General features: G+C 56.9%; 2 protein-coding genes across 3 annotated transcripts; both read left to right on the forward strand.

Moving 5' to 3' along the window:
• The first annotated feature begins 161 nt into the window (after window positions 1-161).
• On the forward strand, window positions 162-18,235 carry STARD3 (StAR related lipid transfer domain containing 3). Of its 2 annotated transcripts, none has more exons than XM_004378030.2 (15): window positions 162-311; window positions 9,918-10,187; window positions 11,789-11,866; window positions 12,360-12,437; window positions 12,552-12,605; window positions 13,016-13,133; window positions 13,348-13,446; window positions 13,679-13,734; window positions 14,109-14,201; window positions 14,882-14,944; window positions 15,102-15,197; window positions 15,538-15,617; window positions 15,713-15,817; window positions 17,013-17,106; window positions 17,546-18,235. In XM_004378030.2, the coding sequence occupies exons 2-15, from the start codon at window positions 9,969-9,971 to the stop codon at window positions 17,648-17,650; spliced, it is 1,338 nt and encodes a 445-aa protein (XP_004378087.1). In that variant the 5' UTR covers window positions 162-311; window positions 9,918-9,968; the 3' UTR covers window positions 17,651-18,235. The 2 variants fall into 2 exon arrangements, with proteins under 2 accessions (XP_004378087.1, XP_023588585.1); XM_023732817.1 differs by having other exon boundaries at window positions 195-311; window positions 16,983-17,106.
• Window positions 18,236-19,809: 1,574 nt separating this feature from the next.
• TCAP (titin-cap) lies at window positions 19,810-21,255 on the forward strand. The gene is made up of 2 exons (XM_004378032.2): window positions 19,810-20,212; window positions 20,465-21,255. The coding sequence occupies exons 1-2, from the start codon at window positions 20,103-20,105 to the stop codon at window positions 20,847-20,849; spliced, it is 495 nt and encodes a 164-aa protein (XP_004378089.1). The 5' UTR covers window positions 19,810-20,102; the 3' UTR covers window positions 20,850-21,255.
• The last annotated feature ends 1,522 nt before the right edge of the window (window positions 21,256-22,777 follow it).

A 22,777-nucleotide genomic window follows, 5' to 3' on the forward strand; every position in this document is an offset into this window, starting at 1 on the left:
AATAACGATGATGCCCTTGAGTTTCTTTCCAATTCTCCCCACCATTAGGAAGATCGTCTTAAAGGTCTTAGCTTTAGCTGTAATCCCAATTTCCCGCCCGTCTTCGGAGGGCCGGAGAACTTGAGGCGGAGCCTGACCCGAAGGGGCGGGACTGAAGTCGTACGCAGGTCCCTGTTCGTTCTCCGGGGCGGACTCAGCGGCGGAAGTGGCGGTGCTGGGAGTTTCCCTTCCGCTCAAGGGCGCTGCCGGGGCCGCGGAGCTGGATTGCGGCTGGCGCAGGAAGAGCCAGGGCCGTGTTTGACATGGAGCAGGTGGGTCCTGGAGCGGTCACGGGGACCGGGGTGATGGCACAAGAGCTATACCTTGCTAGCGGATCCCGCCTTCCTGCCCGGTGTCCGTTCTTGGCTCCGTCCGACCCTTCCCACACCCACCGTGTCCCAGGTTCCGCCCCCTTCCTCTGCTGGGCCTCGCTCCGCCCCGCGCTTAGTTGGGGGGCTCCCGCGCTGACCCTCCGCGGCTCTGCCCATCCGAGGCGCTGCAAGGAGGAGGGCCTCGGATCGCCTACCAAAGCCTTCCTCTTAACTGTGATGGCAGAGGCGAGGGGAAGATATCTGGATATTAAGGGGCAGGAGTTGGGTATGGGGAGACATCAAGACCGGAGAATGAGGAGGAAAATATTTACACATTCCGGTATCTCTGCATTTCCCGGTCATCCGAAGCCTTCCCCAACTTCCTTTGGAAACTGTCGTAAATTACTTCCTTCGTTGTTGTTGTTGTTGTGTGCCATTGAGTCAATTCTGACTCATAGCGACCCTATAGGACAGTGTAGAACTGCTCCCTAGGGTTTCCTAGGCTGTAATCTTAACGGAAGCAGAATGCCAGGTCTTTTTTCCGCTGAGCGGCTGATGGGTTGGAACCACCAACCCTTCGGTTAGCAGCCGAGCGCTTAACCCTTGCTTGTGCCATCAGCCAAAAACCTGTTGCCATCAAGTCGATTCTGACTCATAGCGACTTTACAGGACATGGTAGAACTGCTCCATAGGGTTTCCAAGGAGGGGCTGGTGAATTCGAACTGCCAACCTTTTGGTTAGCAGCTGAGCTCTTAACCACTATGCCCCCAGGGTTCCTTAACTGATATCAAAAGGACCCTTTTCTTGAGTTCTTAGAGGTGCATAACACCAGTGATAATCATTCCTAATTGATGTATGTCCCCCTCCTCCCATCAGCATCCCCTGGTTTTCTTTCTACAGCTCTGATAGTACCTTCACGTTCTCCTCTTCTGCCCGACCCCTCATTCTGTACACTGAATCTGGATGGGCTCATGTACTCCCATGGTTCCAGTTTTACACCTTCTAAATACTAGAAACACCCAGATCTATGTCTTCAGCGCAGCTCCTCCCTGGAGCCTCAGGCTTGGCCATCCAGCTGCCTGTTGGACAGCTCTATTTCGTTCACACGCAGGGCCACCTCAGACTCACTCTCTAAACCTGAGCTGCTTTATTCCCCTGCAGACTTGTTCTTCCTCTGTGATTCCATCCCAGCCAGAAACCTGAGACTTATCTCACACTCCCTCTTGTTCCTCAACTCCCACATCTGAGGGGTGACCTAGTCCAGCTGACTTCTGAACATCCTTCAAACCTGGTCCCATCCCTTCATCTCTTCTGCTACCATCTTTGTCCATACATCTCTCACCAGGATGACTATAGTAGCTTGCCAGCAACTTCTAGCCCTGATTGCTTCCAACCCAGTCTCCAAACTGCAACTCTTGTGAGCCTTTTAAAACACAAATCTGACTTTACTGCTTAAAACCCTTTGATGGCTTCCCATTGCCTGTGAAAAGGCAGGCTGAATCCTTACACAATTTACAAAACTCTGTATAATCTGGCCCCTTCCCTACAGATCTCCTGTGTGCACCCTAAGGTTCAATAATACGGTGCTGCAGGATGTGCCTTGCCCACACCTTGCTATTCATGGCTCCGTGCCTTTGCACACCTGCCAGGCTAGGGCTGCCTCCTTTATCTGCCAGGCTACCTCCTATTGTCCTTGAGCCCTCTGCTTACGCAGCTCCCCCCCACCCCACCCAAGGCTCAGTGTTTCTCTGTGTCCTCTCAGTCCCGTCCATAAGAGCATGTTGGTGTTTGGTGCCATCAAATTGATTTCAACTCCTGGCGACCTCATGTGATAGAGTAGAACTTCCCCAGAGGGTTTTCTAGGCTGTAATCTTTACAGGAGCAGCTCCCCAGGTCTTTCTCCCACAGAGCCACTGGGTGGGTTTGAACCGCCAGTCTTTTGGTTAGCAGCCGAGCGCTTTAGCCAGTTCACCACCAGAGCTTCTATAAGAGCATAATGATTGGGAAAACAAACTCTGGAATCAGCCTACCTGGGTTCTGATACTGTTCTGTGACCTTGATGAAGACAGTGCCTCAGTTTCCTCATTTGTAAAATGAAGATAGTAATGTACCTACTTCACAGGGCTGTTCTGAGGATTAAATGAAATAATGTATATATAGGGCTTAAAATGGTGCCGGGCACATGAGTATGCAATCAATAAATTTGTACATAAGAATATAGCACACTGGTTATTATTTTTAATTTCATAAGCTGCTTGAGGACAGCTGATGTGGCTTACTTCTAATTGTACCCCAGAGCCCTAATGCCTGTCTCTTTCTCAGTAAGTAAAGTACTGGGGTAGGGGTCACTGGGGGCAAGATCTGAATTTGTCGAGTGAGAATTCAACGGTGGAAAAGACCCAGACCTGATGTCAGTCTACTCAGGAAAATGAATCTGGAGATAGGTAAATGTTGCATTTAAAAAAAAAAAAACTCTCAACCTAATTGCTCTCGAGTTGACTCCCTGATGTGTGTCAGAGTAGAACTGTGCTCCATAAGGATTTCAATGGCTGATTTTTAGGAAGTAGATCACCAGGCGTTTCTTCTGAGGCACCTCTGGATGGACTCTAACTGCCAACCTTTCGGTTAGCAGCCAAGCACGTTAATTGTCTGCACCACCCAGGGACTCCAAATGTTGCATGGCAAGTATTAAATTCTAGAGAAATGTACGTGGAGCTCTGGGAACCCAAGAGAAAAAGGCCAGGGGCTGCTTTCCAGTGGAGCTGACAAAGAGGATGAGTTTACCAGAGAGAGGTAGAGGCCAGGTGGGCTCAGACAACAGAGAGCTGGGTCTTCTGGACAGAGCTCTGGTGGGTGATGATAGGGTGAGGAGGGAGGGGGGATGGGGCTGGGGCAGGCAGGAGGGCAGAGGCAGACTCCTCTGCTGAACCTGGTGATGACTCGCCTGGCCATGAAGTCCCCCTGGATTAGAAGCCAGTGAGGACCATCCCCCGGGAAGGCCTGGAGCCCTAGTGCCTGGGGGAAGGGTCAACATGAATGGCTTTGGGCTGGGCCTTTGTTCATGTTGGTTTGCCTGCCTGGAATGCCCTGTCCTCCTCGCCTCCAGCTGGTAGATGCTGATTCTCCAAGGCCTGCGTCAGAGGACCCCTCCTTCCTGTGGCTGTCGTGACCTCACTCACTGCAACCTGGGTTGGATGCTCCTTTCTCTGAGAGCCCACGATCCTTTGTTCATTCCTCCTGGAAAGCACTGATGACAGTGTGACACCACGTAGTATTTATCTGCTAGCCTTCCTCACCAGCCTGGAAGCCCTGTGTCCCCAGAGACCAGCACAGAATGTAGCACACTGTAAGCTCTCAATAAAAGTGTGTTGTAGTAACTTGAGCTCTCATACACCTGGACCTGTTTAGGTAGGGAGTGCAGGCAAGACCCAAAGTCCTGGGCATTGGGCAGCACAGACTTATTTCTTTGAATGGTAGAGATTGATGGATTTATTGTATGGACGAGGAAGCTGAGACTCGGGGAGATAAGGTCAAGGTCACTCAGCAGGGCTTTAAAGTGCTGTCTTCTGACTCCATGTTCACAGCTGTCTCCCAGAAACTGCATGGCACGTATTTGAAGAGGTGGGGGCCCTAGGGTAGAAGGGGGCAGCTGCCACATCAGTGGGACAAGGGACAAGGGATGGGGAAGGCATCCCATCTGAACTCTCTCTGGCTGGTCCTGGCTTTTGTTGGGTCAGGGCTGGTGCTGGGAGGAGTATGTGCAGAGCACACTCACCTCCGTGGGGGCCTACCCTTGAGTGGGCTGTTGGGATGGAGATCTCTCCAGGAAGTAGACTGGCCCTTTTCAGACTGACCTTGGGAACTTGACCTCTTCAGCCCCAAGTTTTACCCAACAGGGGTGAGGGTGAAGCCGGACTCACCGGCCCCTGAGTAGGCCAGGGGTCCAGGGGTCATAGGGTCACAATACTAGGGGCTTCTTGACATTTAATGGGGGTGGCATGTGGAGAGGGAGGGAAGGAGGGCTGACTGGATTGCATTTGTTAGGGTTTTCCAGAACTTCCTGGGCTGGGGAAGGGGTGGGTATGGTGATGAATTTAGTTTCTGTTTTGGCTTGGTTTTTCCTCTTCTACTTCTCCAGAAGGAAAGGAGAAGCGGCAGGGCTTTGACTTGGAGATCTTGTGTGTCATTCATTGCTGCCTTGCCCCCCTCTCCTTAAACTCCCACTTCTACAGGGAACTTTCCAAACCCCCTTTGTTGGGTGGGGTGGGGTAGGGGCCAATAAGCCACTGTGCCAAGGCTGATGGCGTGGGCCGCTGAGCCCTGAATTACAGACGTGTCATCCTGGGTCAGCTCCCTGCAGCCCATTCCCATCTCTCCATCCAGCAGTACTGATGGGACCCTCAGTTTGGGCAGAGTGCCATGCTGGACATCCCCGGTCTAGCCTGGGACCCTGCCTACAACCCTGTACTCAGGGAGAGTAGTAGCAGTAATAGCTGCTGTTCATTAAATGTTTAGCGTGTATTATTCAAATCCTTTTAACAGGTCTGTGAAGTGGGCACTATACTATCCCCATTTTATAGATGAGGAGACCGAGGCTCAGAGAGATTCACTGATCTGGACAAGGGCCCACAGCCTAATGCAGAATGGTCTCGGGCTCTTGACTCCAGGTTTGGAACCCTTTGCCCTGTCCCAGGGTGGACATTACAGATTCACAGACCAGCTTCAGCCTCGGCCTTGGGGCTTGAGGAGAGATGCTTCAAGGCTCTGGGTAAGGGAAGTGCTGACTCCCAAGTCCTGAGATCTGGGTCGGGGGAGCCCTGGAGGGTGAGGGAAGACTCTGCCCAGAAGCTGACATTTGAACTGGTCTCTGAAGGGAGAGTTGGAGTTCTCCAGAGTGAGGAGATTGTTCTAGAATGATAAAACGAGGAGTGGAGGCACGGAAGGGGGATGGCTGTGGTGTGGTGTGTTCTGGGAGGAGTCTGTGGCTAGTGTGACTGAAGTGGAGAGTATAGGGGTGGGGAAACATCAACCTCCATAGCAAGAGAGAAGTGGTCTGAGGAAGAGTCCTTCCTCCTCCAGGACCCTCGCTGTCAAAGGAACCGAACTCACCTTGAGTCTCTCCCTGCAAGTCAGGGCTAAGGGAAGGGGAGGGGAGCAGCTGCCATGCCCAGGAAGTCGGTTCCCCTTGCCCCCTTGTGGGGAGAAATGGTTATCTGAGGTGGCAGGGAGAACCCCAGATGTCCAGGCAAGAGATGGTGGTGGTCAGGCCTGGGTGGGGGTGGTAGAGATAGAGAGAGGGAACCAAGCTGTCCTGACTCGTGATACCAGCTTCTTCCTGCTGTTTGCCCCAGTCTGGGACCCCACCCAGAAGCCCCTGTTGCAAATGGGGTTGGTACTAGTGTTTACTGGGGTGAGTAAGAGAAGGCCTGAGGAGGGGTGTGAGGGCCATGGCCACCTCTCCCCTGCCTCAGGGGAGGACTCCCTGTGCTCAGAGACCTGACTTGCCCACCCCACACTTCTTTCCCCTCCAGCCTAGGACAAGAAAAGCTCCAATTCCTCCCTTCCTCCCTCCCTCTCACTTTCCCAGAGCCTTAGCAGCTCAGCTTCCACAAACACACCCGGTGTCAAGTCTGCACCCATCCCAGGCCGACTCTTTCATGGCACATACACTGTTCTCCTCCCGACACCTCAGAAGGCGACTGGGAGGGGGCCGGTGACAGCAGGTGGCAGGCTTGCCAGGGAGGTCTGCTTCCAGGGGGCTGGGTGGCAGCCTGGCTGTCTCCAGCTTCCCACCACACTCCTGACCCCGGTTAGGTGGAGTCTCCCATAGCTGTTCTGCTAGCAGCTGCGGACCTCTGCCCTGCCCAGCGCCCCCTCCAGGGCCAGGACCTGGAATTGGCCAGAGAACCAGACTGAGATGGTTTTCCCCTCTTACACTCACTTGAAGTCATCTGAGTGGTTTTCAAACTGTGCCCACAGAGCTGCCTCAGGGTGACCCTGGGGTTTGACCAGTGGCGCTCTCTGTGGCCGCCTCCCCCTCACCTTTTATGGGAGTTGATGTCCCCCCACCCCTACACTCTACACTCCAGTCACCGTATCTTTGTTGTTGTTTATAACTTACTTATTTTGGTGGTGTTGAGAACGTACACAGCGCAACAGACACCAATTCAACGTCTGTACATGTACAGTTCAGTGACATGGATCACGTTCTTCGAGTTGGGCAGCCAGGCTCACCCTCCTTTTCTGGGTTGTTCCTCCCCCATTAACATAAACTCACTGCCCCCTAAGGTTCCTATCTGACCTTTCGAGTTGCTCATCACTTTGATCCCCTATAGATAGTTCTTACAAGAGCATAAGGCTCGAGGCACACATTCTTTACTAGTTAAGCTAGGCTATTGTTTGTTACTATATTGTTTTATATATTAATGTTCTAAGTAAGGTTTTATATTTTTAAAGGTTTTCTCTGCTTTAAAAAAAAAAAGGTTTGAAAACTACTGATCTTTTCCCAGGTAAGGAAATGGAGGCTTAGTGAGAAATGATTTGTTCTAAGTTGCTTGGAATTAATGATTGCCCCAAGACCGGCGCGCAGTGCTATTGACTCCCTGACTGGTGCTCTCTCGACTCCACAAAGCTCTCACTTGGCTGGACTCTGAGCACCTTCATTGGGGATATAGAACTCCCTTTCTTTTTCTGGCTCTTGGCCAGCTGCCCCCATCCCTGCTTGGCTGCCCCCTATCCTTGTGTCTTCGGCACTCCCAGGCTCCCCCGACACCTCTGCTCACAGCCCACATCTGTATCTCTCGCTTCGCCAGGGATGTCTGGGTGTTTGAGTGTCAATGCTGTTGCCACTGTAAGTGTGTCTCACATCCAAGCTGCTGCCACCCAAGTCCTGTCCCCAGGGAGGGAGGGAGGGAGACCAGGGGTAAAGACAGACAGACCCAGCAGCAGAGGGAAAGTAGGGAAGCCCCTCCCTAGCCAGCAGTGAGACAAGGAAGAGGGGGAGAGAGACAGGGCAGGAGACAGAGATGAGAAGGGGAGAGAGAAGCATGGCGGGGGGGGGGGCAGGAGAAAGGAGGGAAGAGACTGATGGGGGTGGAGAGAAGGACTCAAAAATGAGAGACCAGATGAACAGACCCAGAGAGGGGGGAGAAATAAAGACAGACACAGGCAGGAGAAATAAAAAGAGACGACAAAGAAAAGACAGACGGGAAAGAGGGGTAGAGAGATGGAGATACAGAGGAGAGGAGACAGGTCTGGCAGGAGACAGGAGAGCCGTTAGAGACGGGGAAATGTCACGCGCCCCCGAGCTGCAGCCCTGTCACAGTGAGGGATGCACCAAGCATGCATCTGGCACCAAGTCCAGCTGATGGATGTTGGGGGGTCTGGCTGCCGGGCGCCTGTCACATGCCCTCTTCTGACTACCTCCTTCCAGAGCTGGGCTTAGCTTCCCCTTGATACATTCCAGATGAGCTTGTCCTGGGAACCCAAAGCGTTTGGTTTTGGGGGTAGCCTTGGGCGGCTGCCTCTGCATCCCTGGCCCCAGCCTCTGCTGAGAACAGTCTGCTCCTGTAAACTGGGGTGTACAGATGCACAGGGGTGGACCAGCTGACTTTTTCAGAACCTGCTAGCCATACGCCTGGGGCTTGTGTTGGACCTAGAAGAGCAGGCGGCCCAGGGAGGAAGTCGACATAACAAAGGTGTGGACGGGTCAGGGAATCAGGGAGGACTGAGAAGAGGAGAGGGGTAGATCTTACCAGGGTCAGGGACAGACATCTAGGGCTTGCCTTCTACCAGCCCCCAATCCTGCCGTCTGGTGCTGGGGTATGAGATGACTCAGGGAGACCCTTGATGGAGCCTGAGCCCTGGAAGCCCAGGCCCTGCTGTGCTGAGGTATCATTGCACCCCGAGCATCTCCTCTCTGTCTCTAAGCTGATCCTTTGCTCACCCTCCTTCCTTCCCTCGCTCAGTCTTTCCCCCGACCAGGCCTGGCCTAGGAGAGCGGGGGACAGGGCCTCTTAGGGCCTCTTGCCCTGCCAACTGGTGGAGCAGAGACCTCAGGCCTGGAGGCTGCATGGTCGGAAAGGAGTGCTCCAGGGCCCCGTTTGTCTTCAGAGTGGTTGTCTTATATGTAAATAGGAGGAACCTGCCCTGTGTGGCCATGAAACGTGACCATGGACATAGTGTTTTGTGGGCAGTGAAGCACTGGGCAAGCTTTGGGTGATGACAAGTTCTTATCCTCTTTGGGGTTTGTCCTGTTCCTTTCTGCTTCGTAACATGGAACTGAGGGCCAGGAGACCCTCTGGATCATTCACTAATTCAACAGTCAATTATTAAGCCCCTACTATGTACCAGGCCTTGTGCTAGGCAGTAGGGAGACAGCAGTGCCAAGTCAGATCATGCCCTTGCCCCTATGGAGCTTACGGTCTAGAGAGAGAGAGTGTAAGCAATGAAGTCATTCAGGATAGTGATGAGTTCACTGATGAAAACAAAGCAGTGAAATATACTATTGTGCTGTGACTAGGGGTCAGAGGGTGGGAGGTGCTCTGAGAGGGGCTTCTGAGCTGCCAGTTCAAAGGACCGAGCATCCCAGGCAGTGGGGAGAGCTAGCCCAAGGCCCTGTGGCAGGACAGGGCTGGCATGTCCAGGGACCTGTAGGAAGGCCAGAGTGGCAGCGGTGATGAGACGGGCATGCCGTGTAAGAAGAGCTAGGCGGAGGCCACACGCTCCCGGGCCTAGGCCTACAGCGCAGTGAGGAAGGTGCTTGCTACCCTAAGAACTGTTCTGGGTGGAGGGGGTTCTTTGGAGGGTTGTAAGTGGGGAAATGGCAGGGTCTGATTTATGTTTTTAAAAACTTTCTTTGGCTATTGTGGGGAAAAGTGGTTGTTGGAGGCAGCCTGGAGACCCACCGCCTGGGTGAGAGATGATGGTGGTTGGGCCTGGGGTAGGGTGAGATAGGGAGAAGGGACCAAGATGTCCTCCCTCCTTATCTGCCACCCCTTCATCCCCTGTCCCAGCTGGGAGCACACAGAGACACTGCTCTAGGATGTCCCTCCCAGTTGCCATGGAATGGGGGGGAGGGGAGGGCTGGCTGCTGGGAGGGAATGTGGCTTTGTGCTTGGAAAACAAAGAACAGAGCTTGGGGCCCTCTTCTGGGGGTGGGGACGGGCCCAGAAGCTGTTGACAGAACCCAAAGGCTAAACCACAGGGCTGGGCTGGGCAGGAGCAGGCTATGCCCCAAGCATCAGGGAGGCAGGTAGGTCCCCAGCAGAGGGACCCCAGAGCCCTCCAAGGGTGGCCATAGGGCCCCTGGGCTTTGAGGGGGATGAGAAAGGAAGAGAGAGAGTGGGAGGGATGCTAAAACCCCACCAGCCTGGGAAATCAGGCTCGTGGAAGGAATTTGGGCAGAGAGTGCCCTGGGCAGTGGAGTTGGGGCAGGGAGTGGGCCCGGGTGTTTTGGGGCAAGGGTGGGGCCTGGGAGCTGTGTGTGGAAGGATGGAAGGAGCTTAGCAGGGACCTCCAGGACCCTGCTGTGCATGGCCTGACCCACCTACTCTGCCTCACTCCCAGCCCTGCCGCTGAGGCCCTGTCCTCCCCACCTTGAGGTGGGGGCCCACCAGGATGAGCAAACTGCCTGGGGAGCTGGCCCGCGACCTGGAGCGCAGCCTGCCAGCTGTGGCCTCCCTCGGCTCATCGCTGTCCCACAGCCAGAGCTTCTCATCGCACTTTCTCCCGCCACCCGAGAAGCGCCGGGCCATCTCTGATGTCCGCCGTACCTTCTGCCTCTTTGTCACTTTTGACCTGCTCTTTATCTCCCTGCTGTGGATCATCGAACTGAACGTGAGTGGGGGTGAGGCTGGGGGCACAAGCCCAGTTGGGGGGTCACCTGGACCTTAGTCCATCTGTCAAACGGGAGGGCAGCCTCTCCCAAGGGGTTGATACGTGGGTAAAATGAAGAATGGAAAGATAAGAGCAGCTATTTTTATCTTCTAGATGAAGAAAATGAGGCTTAGAGGGGTTGAGTACTTGGCCAAAGGCCCTAAACAAGTACGTGAAGGAGGCAGGATTTGAGACCCTCTGGCTTCCAGGTTCACACTGTTGACCTCTGCTCCATACTGCCCTCTAGTGGAGACACCTGGGAGAACCCTCAGGTTGAGCTGTTAGAATCTTGTTTTCCTTCCGCTCTACATTACTCTCTGGCTCCAATTCATTCATTCATTCATTCATTCATTCATAAAACATTTTTTGAGTCCCTGCTGTGTACCAGGCACCATACTAAAAGCAGAGGGCATGGTAAAAATTCCCAGTTCCCAGTGGATCCCAAGTCAGTTCTCCCTTCCCATTTTGGACCCTCCTCCAGTGCCCTTCCTCCTAGTCTGACCTCTCCAGGCTTGGTGAGATTCTGCTAGCTAGCGGCCTGGAGAGATGGCGCTGCCTCACAGTGCAGGGTGTGTAGGCACCTGCCCCTGGAGAATGCTTGGCCCACCCTTAGGGAACACGGTCTAGCTAGTAGTGGGGCTCCATCTCATGGCACTGACGGGGCCCAGCAGGGTATCCCAGGCTTGGTGCCATCCCAGCTCATCCTCTATGTTAACTTGTGAACTCAGCAAGGGACTCGGCCTCTCTGTGCTCCCTCCCCCCAGTTTTTCTTCTGCATAGTGGGCTCACCCTGAGATGTGGGTGGCAAGTGACCGTTCTCCAGGTCTCAAGCTTGAGTATTAGGAAAACGACGACTTTGTGATAGAAGTGAAGAGTTTGGGGAGGGGGCTAGTTTAGGGGCAAAGAGCATATGTTTGATCTTGGGCACGGTAAGCTGGAGGGAGAGGCAGGGTGTCCCAGTGGAAACGTGCTGGTAGCCGGGGCAGGGACAGGGGCAATGCTCACTCACCACCACATCCTGTCTAGCAGCGTGATAGATACTGCCCATTAAGCACAAACCTAATCAATTGATTTGCCACCTGGGGCTCCGTCTGACACCACTGCCCACTCCCGGCCCCCGTCACCCCAGATGGATTGTTAGCTGGAAGATGGAGCACCACAGTGGTGGGTGGGAGATGAAATTGTGCAAGTGGCAGGCTCCCAGCACCCCATCTTCCAGTCTTCCCTGCCTGCATATGTGCTGTGAGGGCTTGACCCATTGCCTCCCCTCCAGAGCCCCCAGGCCCTCCTAGCCTACTCCTTCCTGGGCAGTGTACCCATGAGGGGTGGTACTTGGACCCAGCTCTGCCAGTCTGGGCTACTTGGATTCTCAGAGGAATAATTGTGCCTGGGCTTTTGGGCCTCTGGCTGAGTTCTCTTGGTGTTTTAGGGACTCGGGCCCCTGAGGGTAGTGGCTTAGCATGTATAGTGTCTCCTCCAGGTCCTAGTCTCCCCTGCCTCCCTGCCCCATCCCTGGCCCCAGGAGTTCTGCCAGCATAGCTCTTCCCGTCTCCCTCTCCTAGACCAACACAGGCATCCAGAAGAACCTGGAGGAGGAGATCATCCACTACAACTTTAAAACCTCCTTCTTTGACATCTTTGTGAGTGAGCTTGAGGGCCCTAGGGGTGGGAAGGGAGCAAGGAAATGCTTGTTTCTCTTCCTTCTGCAATGACATATCCTAATCTGATTGGGAGACTTGGCTCCCTTCTTCCGGAAGCCCCCAGTCTAAAAAGGTTCCTAAATGAGGCCACATCTACAGATAGCCCTAAGCGGAAAAGGGAAGACAAGACTCCTTGTCCATGAAGGTCACATCCAAATTGTCCGCAAAGACAGAGTAACTCAACCATGTAAAGGGAACCTGGGGCAGCAGGACTGGAGGGGTTAATTGGGAAGGCTTCCTGGAGGAGGTGGGCTGGGAGAAGGTCCAGAGGATGTCCTGCACATAGTGAAGCCTTGCGTGAGGGAGACGCCCTCGAACCTCTCCCATGTGCGCATGGGTGTGCAGAGGGCTGGTGCCTGGCAGTGGGGGAGGCCAGCCGCCAGCAGTAGGTGGGGGGTTAGCCTTCTGTGATGCTTGGTTTCCCCCCCACCAGGTCCTGGCCTTCTTCCGCTTCTCTGGACTGCTCCTGGGCTACGCTGTGCTGCGGCTCCGGCACTGGTGGGTGATAGCGGTAAGATGCCACTTCCCTGGCAGCCCTTGGGCCCTGGTGACACTGGTGCAAGGGATGGGATGGAGGAGGACTCACTCCCCAGCCTCTGCTTTCCTCCCTCCCTCCCCTGGGCAGGTGACCACGCTGGTGTCCAGTGCGTTCCTCATCGTCAAAGTCATCCTCTCTGAGGTCAGTGGTTCTGAGTCTGCCAGGTCTGCTGGGCATCTGCCCTGAGGGCTGGGCTGCTCCTAAGCAGGAACCGTTTCTCGAAGTTGGGTGTCTGCCCCAAATTCTGTTGTCAGGGCTGGGGCGAGAAGGGATGTGTCCTTTGATATTTCCAAGAAATCACCTTCACTGGCTTCCCCCACTTACCCCCTGCAGCCCCAAGAAGCAGAGTTCTTCCTTCAGCTTAACCTCAGTGTATCTTGCTGCAGAATTAATTAATCCATCTCAGAGGCATGTACCACAGAGGGTCCCCAAGCGGCTGGGACCAGGAGCGGGCTGTATGCCCGTTTGGCTGGCCAGAGTTGGTAGTCCCAGGAGGGGGCTCTGGGTTTGGGGTGATTCCCTGCCAGGGAGCTCACCCCTTCTCTCCACAGCTGCTCAGCAAAGGAGCATTTGGCTACCTGCTCCCCATCGTCTCCTTTGTCCTTGCTTGGTTGGAGACCTGGTTCCTTGACTTCAAAGTCCTACCCCAGGAGGCCGAGGAGGAGCGATGTGAGTGCTGAGATGGTGAGGGGCGGGGTGTAGAGAGGCTCAGTCCAGCCCTGACACAGGAGAGTTTCAGGCAGGAGAGCAGCTCTGAGCCATCTTGCCAACTCTGAGCAGCCTGCAAGAACCTAAGGGTGAGCCTGGGTGGGGGATGTCCTAGACTGCTAAGGCATGGCTGTCCTTGGTCTGGGACAGTGACTGCCCATCTCGGTTCCCCCAGGGTATCTCGCTGCCCAGGCTGCTGTCGCCCGCGGACCGCTTCTCTTCTCTGGTGCTCTGTCCGAGGGTCAATTCTATTCACCTCCAGAATCCTTTGCAGGTGAGGGCTGGTGGGTGGGGAAACTGCCCTCAGGGAGGGGCTTTATGAGGAGCGGGTAGGCTGGGTCTGTTTTTTCTTTTCCTTCTCCTAGGCTCCCTAGGGAAAGCCAGCAACCCTCTCCCACCCACACTTTGATCCCCCCACATTCTTGCACTCAAGTACCCGAACCCCTCTGCCTCCTCGCACTGTCTCCCCACCCCTTCCCATTGTCATTGGGGCTTGTTTTCTGCAGGGTCTGACAATGAATCAGATGAAGAAGTTACTGGGAAGAAAAGCTTCTCTCCTCAGGTACTTGGCTACCCACCCCCACCCTACCCTGGGAACAGACACAGCAGAGAAGGGCCGGTGCTGGGCTCAGCCGGGGTGGGCAGGGGCTTCCCAGCAGAGGATAGACCTCCGCTCCCTGAATCCGGGTCAGTGCCAGCGTCTGCCCCATCATTGGTCAGGCCCACTGGTCTGCCTCATGGCTGGGGCAGAGGGAGCAGCCACAGCCATATCTCCTGGCCTCAGGAGCCCCCCAGGGCCCAAGGAGACCAGCCCAGGCCCTGCATCTGGTGGGGTCAGGCTCCTCTTGGTGTGTGGAGCTCCCAGAGAAAACAGGACACAAACAAGGCAGGGTGTGGGCCCCAGGCTGACCCCTTCCTGCCCCCACCCCTGGCCAGGAGCGGGAGTACATCCGCCAGGGGAAGGAGGCCATGGCGGTGGTGGACCAGATCTTGGCCCAGGAGGAGAACTGGAAGTTTGAGAAGAATAACGTAAGAAGCCCCACTCCTACCTGACCCTCCCGTGTGTGCTGAGAGTTTTCTCTCCCTTTTCTGAGGCCTGAGAAATAAGCCCAGGGATTGCCCGGGCTGGGGCCAAATTCCTGCCTCAGGAGAGGGCTGGGCCCTGAGGTTGGCCATTCTGAAGGAGGCTGGGCTGGATTGGATGATATCCCTGTCCCCCTCCTGCTCCCCCTGGGATCCTCACCTTCTTACTGCTCTCTCCCTGGGCCCAGGCTTTGAAGGGGAAGCCAGGCCTTTGCCCTGTGTCCAGTGTTTCGTGTCATGATCAAAGCAACATTATCTAAAAAGATGGCAGAGAGCTTGGAAAACAGAGGGAAAACATGCCGATCCCACTCGCCAGCCCAACCGTCCTGTTCCCCAGCCAGTTTCTCTGGCAGCCCTTGTCGGCATGGAGACACGGCTCCTCGCGGTCACAGCTGCAGCTGTGCTTTGCTCTTTTAACTTGATGTCAAAAGCCTTTCTCTTCTGGTTGCTGTACATTTGTCAGATCCACTGTTTTTTAACGGCTGCTCAAATACCCTCCAACCCCTGGAGTTTTCCACCCTCAGCTCTCAAAAGCCTCTACCCTGCCTGTCACCCTTTCCTGCACCACCTGCCAGCTCCCCATGCCCTCACTCTACCTCCCTGTCACCCTTCTGTCCCTGGCACAGGAATATGGGGACACGGTGTATACCATCGAGGTTCCCTTTCATGGCAAGACGTTCATCCTGAAGGTGAGTGAGGGAGGCAGGTGTCCTGGAGCCTCATGCTCGGGGACTCCAGGAAGGGCCCAGAAGACCCCCTGCAGGTCCTCCCCACCCCAAGAGCCAAGGGCTGGTATGTCCGAGTGGGACATTGGCACCACCCAGCCCTCTGCACACCCTGTCCTAGATCTTTCTGCCCTGCCCTGCGGAGCTGGTGTACCAGGAGGTGATCCTGCAGCCTGAGAGGATGGTGCTGTGGAACAAGACGGTGACCGCCTGCCAGGTGAGCTGAGCCCTGGGGCCCAGCCTGGCCACTGCTCAGGGCAGAGGCGGAGTGACCAGTTACCCTTGGGACCTGGGTCATGTCACTGTACCGTTCTGTGCCTCAGCTTCCCTATCTGTAAAATGGGGGTGATGGTAATAGTGCCTTCTGGGGAGGGTCGGGAGAATGGAAAGGGGATTGCCCGTAGAGCACCCGGCCAAGGGACCACCAATGGGCATGGCTGGCTCTTAGTAGAGGGACCTGGCCAGAGAGACGACTGGCCCAGGGGTGTCCTGAAGTGGTGGGGCCCTGGGGTCTTCTGGAGTGGGCTGTGTCTCACGTCTCCCCCAATGGCCCTCAGATCCTGCAGCGAGTGGAAGACAACACCCTCATCTCCTACGATGTGTCTTCAGGGGCTGCTGGTGGTGTGGTCTCCCCAAGGTGAGCGCCCACCAAGTCCCCTGTCAGTCAGTCCTCTCCTGGCTCCACCCCTGGATCTTGGGCTTCACACCCCCATCTAACTCTCCCTTCCCCAGGGACTTCGTGAACGCCCGACGCATTGAGCGGCGCAGAGACCGATACCTGTCATCCGGCATTGCCACCACCCACTGCGCCAAGCCCCCGACACACAAATATGTCAGGTGAGCCTGGCCTTGCCCAAGGTCATCCCAGCCCGCCCCTCCCCTGGGAACAGTGAGGGCAGTACAGGGTACAGTGTGTACAGCTGGGCGCTTTCTCCCACTGAGTCTGCATTCCTGTTCCCTGTCCTGCTGGGCTTTGCCCTTCCCAGCCCCTAATCTTGCTAATCTTGATGCTCTGTCTGCTGGGGACAAGGGGATAATGACTGGAGCCAAGCCTCAAGCACTGGAGGGAAAGTGTGCGGTGGGCAGCAGGCCAGGGTAGACCATGGGGAGGGATTGTCCAGGGAAGAGGACTGGGATCCCTGAGGTGGTGCCGGGGTGGTTGACCTGAGCAGGAGGCTGAGTTCCGGGACTTCGTCTTCCTTCCTGAGACTCGGGTCCCCTCTCATCCTCCTTATTCTATCCCTTCTGCCTTGACGTTCTCCTGGAGTGGCTCCAAAGTCCCCCCAAAGAAAAGGAGTTACAGTCTTCCTGCTGCTTGCTCCTGGGCATCCTCCTAGTTCTCCCTGCTTTCTAATCTTAGGCTATAGTGCTGCATATGTCCCCTTCTTCCCCACTCCCTGCCTTGGGTTCCGGCAGTGAGCACTGCTCTTTGAATCTGAAACTGGAGCTCTGGTCTTGGCACCACCACAGACTTGCTAGGTGACAGGGGACAAGCTTGTTTCCCCTCTGGTTGTCAACTTCCTTATCTATAGAGTGGGTTGAAGAGTGCTCAGTGGAGCTGTGGGGAGAATTAAATGGCCTCGGAATTCCAAGCATACTGCTCAGGCCCTGGGCCCAGGCCCTGGCTGCCTGCTGAGAAGGCTCCCCCTGCTGGAGCCCAGCGGCACTGCACTGCTCCCTGAGTTGGGCAGGGGTGAGGTGTGCCAGCCCAGCCCACCAGCTCACAGCCAGAGCAGAGCTGACCCTAGAGTCCCTGGACGGGGGGGATGAGGGCTGGGAAAGTGGTGAGTTCCTTGCCACTGGGGTGTATAAGCATTGGCGGGCTGTTTAGGAGGATTTGAGCCTCACATGGTGGGGCAAGGGTACAGGGGTGTATTCTGTGGCTCCCAGACACCTGTTCTGAGTTCCTGACCCAGCAACTCCCTTTCTGCTTCCACCTCGGTCCAAGCTGGGCCATGATGGAGGTGGCGGGGGGGACTTTAGGGACTTTGCCTGGTTCCAGGGTCCCACCCAGTGATGTCCCTCTCCTCAGGGGAGAGAATGGTCCTGGTGGCTTCGTCGTGCTCAAGTCAGCCAGTAACCCCCGAGTGTGCACCTTCATCTGGATCCTCAATACAGATCTCAAGGTGGGGAGGCAGGGCAGGGTACCAGGGGTGGGGGGCTGTAGGCAGGGTGGAGGGGACTCTGCTACCAACTTGATCACTATATGACCTTGGGGGCTGTCTACCCCATTCAGGGTCTCCCGTGATCTCAGCCTCCTTTCTCACTCTAAAATTTGGGGTTGGGTCCCAATGGTTGTCAGCCCTGATATTGCTGGAGGGTCTGTGCCCCCCCTTTCTCACCTCAGATTCCCGAGGCCTCGGCAGGGCAGCTAGCTGCCAGCCCAGCCTGGGTCTGTTTGGGCACAGCATGTTCTTCCTGCGGGGCGGGCAGTGGCCAAGCCAGGCTGGATTCCAGAGCTGCACCTGCAGTCTGGCCCAGTGTACCCTCTGCTGGTGCTAACTGTTGAAGGGGAGACCCTGCTGAGAGCAAGCCATTGTATAACTTCTTCCTGACTTCCCCCAGGGCCGCCTGCCCCGGTACCTCATCCACCAGAGCCTCGCAGCCACCATGTTTGAATTTGCCTTTCACCTGCGGCAGCGCATCCGGGAGCTGGGGGCCCGGGCATAACCATGCCCTCTCGCCCACCCTGCGGGCCAGGGTCCTGCCACCACAGCCTCCACAGCCAGAAAGGGAGCCGGCCGGGCTTCCCCATACCCACGGAGGCTCTGGCCTCATGAAGTGGGAGGAGGAAGGCCCCTCCCATGGCAGCACCTTGGCCCCAAGCTACCCCTCACCCAAGCCTCCCTGTGCCCGGGAGCCCTGTCGTGAACAGGGCCTGGGCCTGAGCATTTGGACTCTGCTGGCTGAGGGACGTGGGTTCTGTCCTGCTGATGTTTACATGGCATCCCTGCCTCCTGGGGGAGAAGATCCATTGTCCCCACCCTTGCCAGGGGCAGGGTCTGGGCTGGGAGCCTCAGACGTGGTAGCGGGGAGGGCAGGGCCCTGGGCAGGACCAAGGCCAGGACAACCTGGGCTCTCGTGTCACGGTTTTTTAGGATTATTTAAAGGGTCTGGGACCCTTTTCCACATGCACTTGTGGGGAAGCAGCGGAGGTAGGGGTGCTGCAAGTGAATCTCTGCCTCTGCTTGATTCTCCCCCTCCTCCAGGGCTTCCTCTTTGTAATTTGAGCCAATGAAAAACCTGAACCCAAAACAACAGCCCTCCCGCTTGCCTCGCCTGTTGGAACCTGGTGATGGGGAAGGGGTGAGCACTGCAGGGCCAGCCCCATACCACACACCCTCTCACACGGGTGGGCCGAGCCAGTGGAAATCCTCTTCCTGGAATCCCAGCATACTTCCCTGAATGCTTCAACTCAGGGGATGACTGGTCAGAGAAAAATGCCCACCTGTCCTGTGAGGGGAGGTCAGGTTGAGGTCTCCAACCACAAAGTGGACGGTGGGGGCAGGGAGAGACGGGGCAGTGCCATGCCAGCAGTGAGCCTTGACTTCATTCCCAGAGTCCTGAGGCCAGGGAAGCCTGGATGGGGGACCTGGGCTTCAGGGTCATACTGGGCTCCTCTGGGCTCCCCACACTGGGAACTCTCAGCCTCTCAGGCTCCACTCATCCTTTCTCTGCCCCCACTGCATCCCCAGCAGGGGTAGTGTAGAGCCTGGGGTCGTGGGTCGGTGCACCAGGACACCTGCTCCCCTACTTCTCGCCTGCCTGCAGGCTTCTAAAAGCACTGGCTTGCTTAGAATCAGGGAGTCAGGTGGACCCTATCCTGGTCCTTGCTAGGTGTGTGCCCCTGGGCACATTCGTCTACTCCTCTGAGCCTCCCTTTCTTATGTTGTAAATGGGACTCATTATGCCATAGAGTTGTGAGATTAAAAGAGATAAAGAATCGGGCCTAGGGCTCAGTCATCAGGAGTATGTGATCCTGCACCCAGGTGGGTGCCCACGGGCCTTAGCCCGCTGGGCGCTCTGCTGTCTCACGAAGTCCACCCATCTCTGGTCACTGCCTCTTCTGGTTTCCTTTGCTTTGTCCTCCTCCGCCCGCCCGCTGCCCTGTATGCCAGCTTCTTGTGCTGTAAGCACCTGCCCTTCAGTGTTGGGCTATTCCCTGCTCCCCAGGAGTGAGAGGCGGCCCTCTCCCAGGCTAGGACCTCGGAGCTGGCAGGCCCCACAGCTCTTCTGGTCAGCACATTGTGACTAGAAAGTGGGGAAAGTGAGACTCAGAGAGGGTCAGGGACTAACCCATGGTCACACAGCCTGTTCATGGCCGATTTCGGACTAGAGCCAGGTCTCCTGACTCTGCCACTCCCCAGAGCCCCTAGATTCCCATCTCACCCCATTTCACCCCACTTGGGGTATTGGCGATAGAGCTGGGGGCTGCCTCCCACACCTTGCCCCTCCGCCCTGACTGGCTATGGGAAGGAATACTCCCAGCAAGGTTGGTGCTCCAGGGTCCCAGGTGTGGAATTAACTTCCAGTTCTGCTGAGGTGGGGGGGGGGGGCGGCTTTGGTGCAGACGCCTGAGAATGCGGTTGCACCGTCCCTTCCTGTGGAGGAGCTTCCTGTGGAGGAGCGCCGCTGTGGGGTGTGCCCTTGAGCCCATGCAGAAGAGAGAGCAGTAGGGGCAGGACCTCACAGCCTGGTGCGGAGCACAGACGGGGCATCGGTTCCCTTTGTTTCCTGCTCTGTTTACAGACAAGCCTCTGCGCCGGGCCAGGGGGAAGGGGTGGGGCAGAGGGCAAGTGCCAAGGTGGCACGGGGCTGGGCATGTGCCTGACCTGAGATGGCATCTAGGGAGTGTTGGGACACCTGCAGGTGTCGTTCTGAGGACCCCCGTCCCCACAAGGGTAGCTTGATAGCTTCAGGAAGTGACCTCTGACCTGGGGGCAGCCCAAGTCCAAGTACCCCAGTCCCAGCCCTGGGCCCAGAGTCCCCCTATCACTGAGTCTTGGCTCTGCTTATAGCATCTGACGCCAGTCGGGCTGAAAATAGCCCCTGGAGGAGGGGGAGGAGGGGGCTATTTAAAGGGCCTGGGAGGAGCAGAGCCCAGAAGGAGTGCGGCAAGATCATGGCCACCTCAGAGCTGAGCTGCCAGGTGTCTGAGGAGAACCATGAGCGCCGAGAGGCCTTTCGGGCTGAATGGAACGATCTGACACTGTCCACGCGACCTGAGGAGGGGTGAGTGCCGGCCAGCAGGGTCCTGCCTCTGCTCCCCCAGAGCACCCTCCCCGAGCCTGAAGAGGCCAGGGCACAAAGCCCTGGAGACGTTTCTGGGGGATGAACGCAGAGATGGGGCCCACTGGGGAGACCAAAGTGGAGCCCCCCTCCTGACTCCAGGTTCTGGCAGCCCCAGGGAGCCCCCCAACTAGCCTGTGAGTGGAGGGCACTCACTCTCGGGAGCTCACCGCCCCTTCCCCTCTCCTTGCCCAGTTGCTCCCTGCATGAGGAGGATGTGCTGCTGCACGAGACCTACCACCAGCAAGGGCAGTGCCAGGCGCTGGTGCAGCGTTCCCCCTGGCTGATGATGCGGATGGGCATCCTCGGCCGAGGGCTGCAGGAGTACCAGCTGCCCTACCAGCGAGTGCTGCCACTGCCCATCTTCACCCCCACCAAGCTGGGTGCCGCCAAGGAGGAGCGCGAGGACACCCCCCTCCAGCTGCTGGCGCTGGAGGCGGCCCTTGGTGGCCAGTGTGTGGACCGCCAAGATGTGGCTGAGATCACCAAGCAGCTGCCCCCCGTGGTACCTGTCAGCAAGCCTGGTGCTCTTCACCGATCCCTGTCCCGCTCCATGTCCCAAGAAGCACAGAGAGGCTGAGCAGTGCTGCGAGTCAGGCTCCACTGTGCCCATCCCAGGCTGGGCCCTTCCTGGCTAGGAGCACAGAGAGGAGCTGCTGGTCATGGATGCTTTGTAGTTTGCCCAGGGTTGGGGGCTGGGGGAGGAGGGAGCCAGAGACCAGGATGCCTGGGTTCCCTGAGCTCCCAAAGGGAGGGGAGCAAAGATGATGGGCACTAAGGGTGGAGAGGTGGGGGCTAGCACTGCCAAGTGCCCCCAGCCCCAGGAGAAGGGACAAAAGATGCTGATGAGGGCAAGAGGTCTCTGGGAAGAGTGACACTGGCCCAGGTTTCACCTCCAGAGAAGGATGAGAAATGTGTGAGAGACATCTGGAATCCTCTGGGAAGGAGGCTTGAGAAGACCAGAGGAAGGGGGACATAAAGCGGACAGAGGCAGGGTGGAGCCCCCAGCACTCTCTGTTAGCGCTGCAATAAATGCTCAATCATGTTTCAGTGTTGTGTCTCCTTGCGGTTGTGAGGGCCAGCCCGTCACTGTCCCCCATACCCACTTAGGGAAGGGAACAGACTCTGCATCTAAATAAGGCAGAGCTAGTGAGTACAATTCATTCTTGGGGGGTAGGGGGCAGGGACAGAGCTGTAAACAGGGCTGCTGCCTGTCCAATCCCCTTCCCTTACCCTGACTCTGCTGCCCAGTCCTGGCCTCTGTGTCTAACCCCCTGGCACTGGGCAGTGCCCAGCAGGCCAGCTGGCACCCAGGGCTGGTTTAAATGATGTGTCATGGAGAATATGGAAGGGGCTGGCACCAAGACTGTCCTTGGGTGTGCACAGGGTCAGTGACCCCAAGGCCGACCTCTCAGTTCTGAATCCAGACGGAATCCTTGGCTGCGCTCAGGTGCTTCACCCTCTCTGCCCTGGGATCCCGGGCTGGGTTGTCGTCGGGGGTGGGGTAGGGGGTCAGGTTCCTGTCTGTGACCCTTGCAGCTGTTGTGATTCATGTTCCAACCTGGCCGCCTAGCCCAACAAGGAGACACTTTCTCCTTGCACCAAGGAGACGGGAGGGCCACAGAGGAGGCCTGGACCCAGGGACGCTAGTCCTCATCTTGGTAGGGGCAGTAGCCTAGCCAGAGTAGAGGGGCACCTGATCCGGAGGGCACCCACTCCAGAAAGACCATGGAGCATCTGCTCCCCGTTTGGGTGACAGGAGGGGAGACTCTGGCATCTTGGCAGCTCCGTTACCTGAAGGCCAAGTAGGACCTGCAGGCCTGGCCCTCTTCCTCAGAGAAATCTGGAGGGTGGGCTGAATGGGGACAGCGGGGCAGAGACGCCAGACCGGAGGGCCCCAAATCCGCAGGCGCTTGAATGCCTGGACTGCGCCCCCTGGTGGCCCGGCGGCCCGGAGCGTGCTCCCCGCGCCCTCTCACCCTTACCCGAGTCCCGTGCACCCGACGTGATTGGAACGTCCCGAACCTTCTGACCCCCAGCATTCCCCAGATAAGTGGCTGGGAGCCCGCGGGGCCCGCAGGACAGGCCCCACTGTTCCGCCCGCTAAGTGCATTAGCCCAGCTCCCCGGCCTCCTCTATCGCAGCTGCCATCGGACGGGCGGGGCTGGAGTCCCGCTCTGGGGCCCCGGGGCGACCACGGTGGTAGCCAGAACGGACTGTCCTTTCTGGACTTGGGTGGGGAGGGAGAGGTGGCCGCTGGAGACGGGGGGGTGGGGTAGGAAAGGACGAAAGAGAGGCCTGGAACGAGGTGGAGAAGGGGAGTTGGGATGATGTTGCTAAGCAAATAGGGTGGGTGTAGGAAAGAGTGCCTGCAGGAAGGGGTGCCTGGCGGCCGTCAGGGTGTGGGAGGAGGGCTCTGGGAGATGGGGAGGGGAAAGGGGCCAACTGGAAATGTGAGAAGAGTAAAGATGGGATGCAGGGCAAAAGGGGTGAGTGGCTGGGGGAACT

This window comes from Trichechus manatus, unplaced genomic scaffold (assembly GCF_000243295.1).
Source record: "Trichechus manatus latirostris isolate Lorelei unplaced genomic scaffold, TriManLat1.0 scaffold00054, whole genome shotgun sequence".
Classification (NCBI taxonomy): domain Eukaryota; kingdom Metazoa; phylum Chordata; class Mammalia; order Sirenia; family Trichechidae; genus Trichechus; species Trichechus manatus.